Raw genomic sequence first — 6,625 nt, 5'->3', positions numbered from 1 at the left:
AAAGCTACTCTACAGAGTATAGTCATGTTGTCTACTATAGATACATAATACATGACCATTGTAGAAGCTTGTAAAAAAACTATTTGACTAAAATGCATATTCAGATAACTCAAGAAAGCTTTACAAATGACGACCTTCATTTGTGATAGTCAAAGTGCTATTTGTTTTATGAAAGATGAGATGTTTCATGAAAAAACTAAGTACATTGATATATAATATCATTTTTTACGTGATGTTATTGCTCGTGGTGATATTGATGTGAGCAAAATTAGTATGTTTGATAATCAAGCTGATATGATGACAAATACGCTCCATATTGCTAAAGTTTGAGCATTGTTCGAACTTAATTGGTTTTGCTTGTTGAGTTAGTCCATTAGGCTTTTGAAAGAGGTGGAGACTATTATGATTGATGTATATATTTTAAAGATCAAATTTTATTTTGACATACTAGATCCGTGTCAATGTAGAGATTGTTAGATTTATAGTGAGTCAAATGAGTTTTGATTGGGCTTGAGTTTAGGCTTACGGTGCTCTAAAAGAAATCATATTTGTTTGATATTTGGGCTCACTAAGTCAAATTATATGACATATACATATATATATATATATATGTTCTTAGTTATTATTTATTACACATAATATTTTTCATTATTTTTCATGGCTCTAAGTTCTAATATTTTACTGTCAACATAATAAAAGTTTTTTACTCTTTTTATAATTTTTCCGTCTTAGGATTTTACGTAAATTTCAAGGTTTTAAAAACCGTTTCGGTCATCAACCCAGTTTTTTAGGCGAACTTCTGTCCGACCGGTTGAACCACTGGTTGAACCGGAACCAATAAATAAAAAATATTTAAAAGTAATACTAATAAATTACAATTGCAAAATACTAAACTTTTACTTTTTTTTAACTTAACCATTATTATATATATTTTTTTAATTTTAATTTATTATCTTATCATCTTCCCCACTCCCACTATCCATTATTATATTTTTATAATTTTAATTTATTGTCTTATCATCTTTCTCCAATGTTGTCTTCATTATTATATTTTCTTAACTTTAATTTATTGTCATATCATCTTTCCCATTGTTGTCTCTCTCTCTAAATATCATATTCAGGCCGAAGATTCACGATTTTATATTGTCTGATCTTCCAGCAAAAGGTAAGATTATGCTCAATCTCCATTTTAGCTTAACAGATCTATTAGAGGAAAGATAAAATCAGACGAAGGAGCACACGGAGAATGACAAAGATCAACTAAACTTTAACAAATCTGATCAGACGAAGGAAGACGACATAGAATCGATTAACAGGATCGACTAACCTTGATCTGATCAGACGAAGTGAAAACATCTGATCCTCTTACTGAAAAATGATTTGAGCTGAAATCGGAGTTGAAGTCTCCTCTCCTCACATATCCATCAAAACAGGGTAACCTTTCTAACCGGAATTTTCCGGCTCTATTTTCCGGTCGATCCGTCCGGTCGGACCGGATTATGACCGGTTCGAAAGGTCAGCGTATATAAGTCAATAGACGAACCGCCTATTCCACCGTTTTGCGGTTAGACCGGTTAGACCGCCGGTCCAACCGCGTATTTCAAAACCTTGGTAAATTTGTGTTTTTTATGTTTAGATTAAAATCTTAAAAAAATTATCCTAATGATTTTCTATCTAAATTACTATGTTGAGATTATTTTTGTCATCTTAAACCTGCAGTTAACTAGAAAATGAAAGAGTTGACACTATCCTAGCATTATGGAATAACTCGGGGCAATGAATGAGCCTAAACTTTATAACTCTGGATGACTTATGAAGAAAGTTAGTGATTTAAATCTTTAATTTGGTTTATATATTTCATATTCAAATGAAATATTTGATATTTTCATAAAATACTATTAAGATTAGTTATAATGATAATATTTTAGGTAAGTTCAATTATTGGTTTGAATAATTTGTTGGTAGATGATAAAAAGAATATAGTTATTTAGTAAATTATGTTTAATTCTTAATATTCTCAATATATTGATATATCAAATACCTATGCTTTCAAGTGATTTAGTTATATTTTATGTCAAATATTTAGGTTATTTAATATTGTCAAATGTTGTTGGAGAATGCACCATGATGGGGTGAGACAGGCTTGGGCGGCTAATGTTGTAAGAAAATCACTTTACAATAATATGTTCAATATATAAATAAACTAGATAGTAAGTTTAATCAGTTATTTTGTTAAACCTATATAGGTTTGCAGAAATGAAGATATAACAATGAGAAAGGTTTTAGAAATCTCATTGGATGGGGTGAATAATGTACATACCAATGGATGGGGTGAAGCATCAAATATTTTGAATGTTTTTGAATATTTTTAGAACTTAATTACTTGATGGATTTAATTTGCAAATATATTTTGTAAATTTGTATTGAATTATGTTACTTTACACAGAATTAATCACATAAATTGATGTTTGTTTTGGTTATGTATTTATATATTAAATAGGGAATTATTTGAAAACAAATTGAATTAGTAATATTATTTTTGAAATAATGCCTAGAAAGTTGCAAAAGGTTATACAAATTTAATGGAATTTTTAAAAATTGTTATATAAAAAATATGTATATTGTGTATTCTAAATAATACCAATAAAATTTTAAAAGTGATTATTAAAATTATTGCAAAGTTATGTATAAAGTAATTGCACCATAATTGCAGAATTATCCAATGAATATATTGCGAATATCAATAATATAATTTTAAATGTTACATTGTGAAAATGACATAAATATAATGTTAATATTGCGGTATGTCTTACGAAGGATTAAGAAAGATAATTACAAACAAAGTTGCTTTAATATACCAAAATATATTGGATATTTTAAATAAAATTTCAAATAAATTTGCCGATGAATTTGCAACTGATAATGCAAATTATAAATATAGGTATTGTGAAAAGTATTGAATTACATAATTTATCATTTGATAAGATATTACAAAGAATATTGTATTAGATAATTTTATAAAGTATTGCAGTTTATGTTAAATATATTTTTAGTGTAGATATGATTGAATAAAAAACTAAAATTGCTTCATTTTTATATATTCATTATATATTAGCGGTAATAAGAGGTGGATATTAACTCTAAGCTCCTGAGTTAAAGTTCGTCAGGTGACAAGTTCTACGCCTAGTTAATTGGTTAAGTGCGTTTGCGAGTTACATACTTAATACGTTGTCCCTTTTTTTAATAACCTAGATATTACGAAAAGTATTGCATTACATAATTTTATAAGGTATTGCTGTTTATGTTAAATATATTTTCATTATTTAATAAATTCGTCGTATTGCAATTTCTATTGCAAAACAACAATTTTTTCATAAAATAATATTGAAAAACTATTGCATATTTATATTAATCATTGTTATTAAGTGTTTTAGAAAAAAAAAAGATTTTTTTGCATCATATTTGGGTTCAGTACAAATGTTATTGAAACAAGTATTGTACTCTATTTTGCAAATTTACAATTGAATTATTTGCAATGTTTGACAATTACTTGCAGATTTAGTTGCGAATTGACAATTTCTTTATTGAAACCGGTCTAATTCAATTGCTTAAACTCTTCTATTTATTTATTAATACATGCTTAGTTTTCTTATATATAAACAAATTTAATTGAGAAACATTGTTTTGTTTTTTAAAAGTTCAATATATATTACAAATGATAACAATCATTTAATCACAATGAAAATTCATTTAATCTAGAAAAAAATATTTACTTAATATGTTATCGAGCTCGTAAGTCTTCACAATGATAATTAACTCCCCGACATGACATTGAAAGCAATGATCTTATTCAAGTATAAACATATTATTCATAAATAACTGTTTTTTTTAATAAATGTAACCACATTCTATCTAATTTAAAGACTACAACTTCATGCCATAAAAATTCCTTTGTTTTTTATATCATTATCCTTAAAATAGCTTTGAAAGAATCTACTAATTAAATCTAATTAAACTCTTATTATAGTCTTAGAGTAACCAACGAGTAAAGATAATTGAACTGAAAACAATATGAATTTAAGAACAGATTGAAATTAGGGAGGTTAGCGATAAATATATACGTTTTACTACCGAAAAATTCACCTCAATGATTGATATCGGCTTATAAAAAATTCAAAATTTTGATCAGTCGAATGACGTTTAAATGTTGGTTCGATTTGATTGGTTATAAGATCGGTTCGATCGATTTATAGTTTAATCAATAAAACAAATAATATATATATAATATAATAAACGAAAAAATAATATATATATAATAATAAATAAATCAAAATGTATTTAAAAAATAAAATAAAATATACAAAATAATAAATACTGGTGATTTTTTATAACTAGGTTTGAAAGACATAAACTTAGAAAATAACAAAATAACGTCAATTTTTTATTATCTAATTCACCAACCAAATCGGCGGTAGGTAAAAAAAATTATGAACGGATCAGAGCTCCGTTCAGCGCTTTATAATTATTTTGATCGATTTTTTTGTCGAATTGGTTCATTTTCTTTTTCAATTTTTTGGAATTTTTACATCCTGAATTGAAATAGAAGTGCAAGACGGAGATAACAGGATGATCTCGTTTAAATAAAAAGTAAAATAAAATTATGAGTTAGCACAAAATGCCTATTTTTATTATTTTTTGAATGTTGATTGATAAGTCCTCAACTATCCCATTTAAACCAATTATCCAAAAAATAAGGTTAAATCATCTAAATCGACAACAAACTCGATCACAAATATCAAACAAACACCAAGTAATCCAAATTATACAATCCAAAATTCATTCATAATTTAGTAATTCTATTAATGTTTAGGAGTAATTATCTCTTCTACTTAGGGTTAATTCTCTTTATAATCCTAGTGAAGATGTTATTTTGAAATAGAATATCATACCCCTCTGCATGCAACAATCAACAGTTAGCTTTAGTTGGATTGATCCTCTTGTCCGATAAATTTGGACCTCATATATGCTGGTATTCGGATAGGGCGATGGTTCTTGCCAAGCAAAATTGCAGTCGCTTTCGCTTCAAGAATTGGCTTAATTTGTTTTACAAGAAAAGAAACAAATGAAACATGATTCATGTTATTGAACAAAAGATATTAATAAATCAACAAACATGCCTTGAAGAAATTAAACCTCATTATCTGGCAACTTGAATATTGAGTGTTCAAAGTAGACTCGGGTTGCTGATGAATCCGAAATTCTCACCTTCACAACAAACCTGTCTCCACTCTAGATAACATATATATTGATTGAGGGTTATTCAGATTACTATTAAATTTTCAAAAAAACCCATCATATATAGGTCTTACGTACTCTTAGTGGATTGAGGAATTTTAGTGTTATCTCAGACAAAGCTAGGGCCTGGACTGTACTAGCAACGTCATTTGGGTTTATTCCTATCACTTCCAGCAATTCTTGATGTCCTTTAGAAGGAGGGAATAACAAAGCATTTATATTCGTGAAAACATAGCAATATCTAAATTAGCTTGAACAATGATAGTTGTTACCGTGTTGAATATAACTTGAATAAACGGAATTGTTTACGACACCAAATTGATCGAGTTCGTAGTCTCTCACTTGTAGCTCAATTTCATGGAACCCACGCATACTGAAAACCCTTTCTTTCAGAAGAAAAAAAACGAAAGCTAATTAATTTAGGAGAAAGGAACATGTACCTTTGACCACTCTTGAATTCAAAAGCTAGATTGTTACTACACCAGACTGGAGGAAGAAAGGGCAGGAGAACTTTCCGGGATAGCGACGGTAGGATGTGGCGAGGAGGTGAAGACAGATTGGGATTTCCAAAAGGACGGAGGTCACCGATCAACCTCTTTCCCGTCGAAGATGAACTCAGAACTTTTGCCGGCAGAGCAAAGAAAAGACTTTGTGACATGTTTCTTCTTCTTCTTCCTTTGATCTGTGAATTGTGATGGCGGGAAACTCGAGTAAAGAGATTGGATTCCGTTCAAACTCTAATTTGTCCCTTTTCTTTCTGTGTGGGTTTCAATGATGTGAACAAATAATACTACGCATGTTATTTTATAGCCATTTTTTTTTATAATTTAATTAGTTATTATTTATTTACTTAAAAAAATAATATATATATATATATATATATATAATTTTCTTTTGAATTTATAAATATTATTTTAGTATTTCAATATATAATAAAATATCAAAATTTTAAAATATTCATATATTTTTAGTATCGAACAATCCATATTTTTAATATTTTGCGGTACAATATATAACGAAAATACCGATAGTTTCCACCTTTGGTCAAGTTAACTATATCAATTAAATTAAAAATTAAAAAAATTATTAGATATTGTTAGTTTATCTTAAAATAATAATAATTATATATTATTATTAAATATATAAAATTAATTTAAAAAAAATAATAAACAAAATACACTAAAAAATAGTTAAAAAATTATTTTTTTGAAAAAAAATTGATTGTTTTTAACTATGTAATATAAATTCACTAATTTTTGTTTGTGTTTGGTAATTTGGATTTAGAATTGTGGATCTATTTCTAATTCTTAGATTTGATAAAACATATAAA

The 6,625-nt window shown here is 27.3% G+C and overlaps 1 protein-coding gene across 1 annotated transcript; it reads right to left on the bottom strand.

The window, feature by feature from the left end:
* Window positions 1–4,979: 4,979 nt before the first annotated feature.
* On the bottom strand, window positions 4,980–5,667 carry LOC124936666 (acyl-acyl carrier protein thioesterase ATL3, chloroplastic-like). Its single transcript, XM_047477183.1, has 4 exons — window positions 5,568–5,667; window positions 5,374–5,483; window positions 5,194–5,289; window positions 4,980–5,093 (listed from the first exon to the last, which is right to left on the bottom strand). Exons 1-4 carry the CDS (start codon window positions 5,665–5,667, stop codon window positions 4,980–4,982), a joined length of 420 nt encoding a protein of 139 aa, XP_047333139.1.
* Window positions 5,668–6,625: the final 958 nt, after the last annotated feature.

This window comes from Impatiens glandulifera, chromosome 4, assembly GCF_907164915.1.
Source record: "Impatiens glandulifera chromosome 4, dImpGla2.1, whole genome shotgun sequence".
In the NCBI taxonomy this organism is placed as follows: Eukaryota; Viridiplantae; Streptophyta; class Magnoliopsida; order Ericales; family Balsaminaceae; genus Impatiens; species Impatiens glandulifera.
This window is presented reverse-complemented; position numbering and strand designations above follow the sequence as displayed.

Coding starts and splice junctions, on each gene's coding strand:
- LOC124936666 (XM_047477183.1), bottom strand. CDS start 5,667: ATGCGTGGGTTCCATGAAATTGAGCTACAAGTGAGAGACTACGAACTC. Junction 5,290..5,373: donor AATTCCTCAATCCACTAAGA/GTACGTAAGACC, acceptor TATGTTATCTAG/AGTGGAGACAGGTTTGTTGT. Junction 5,094..5,193: donor TCAAGTTGCCAGATAATGAG/GTTTAATTTCTT, acceptor AAACAAATTAAG/CCAATTCTTGAAGCGAAAGC.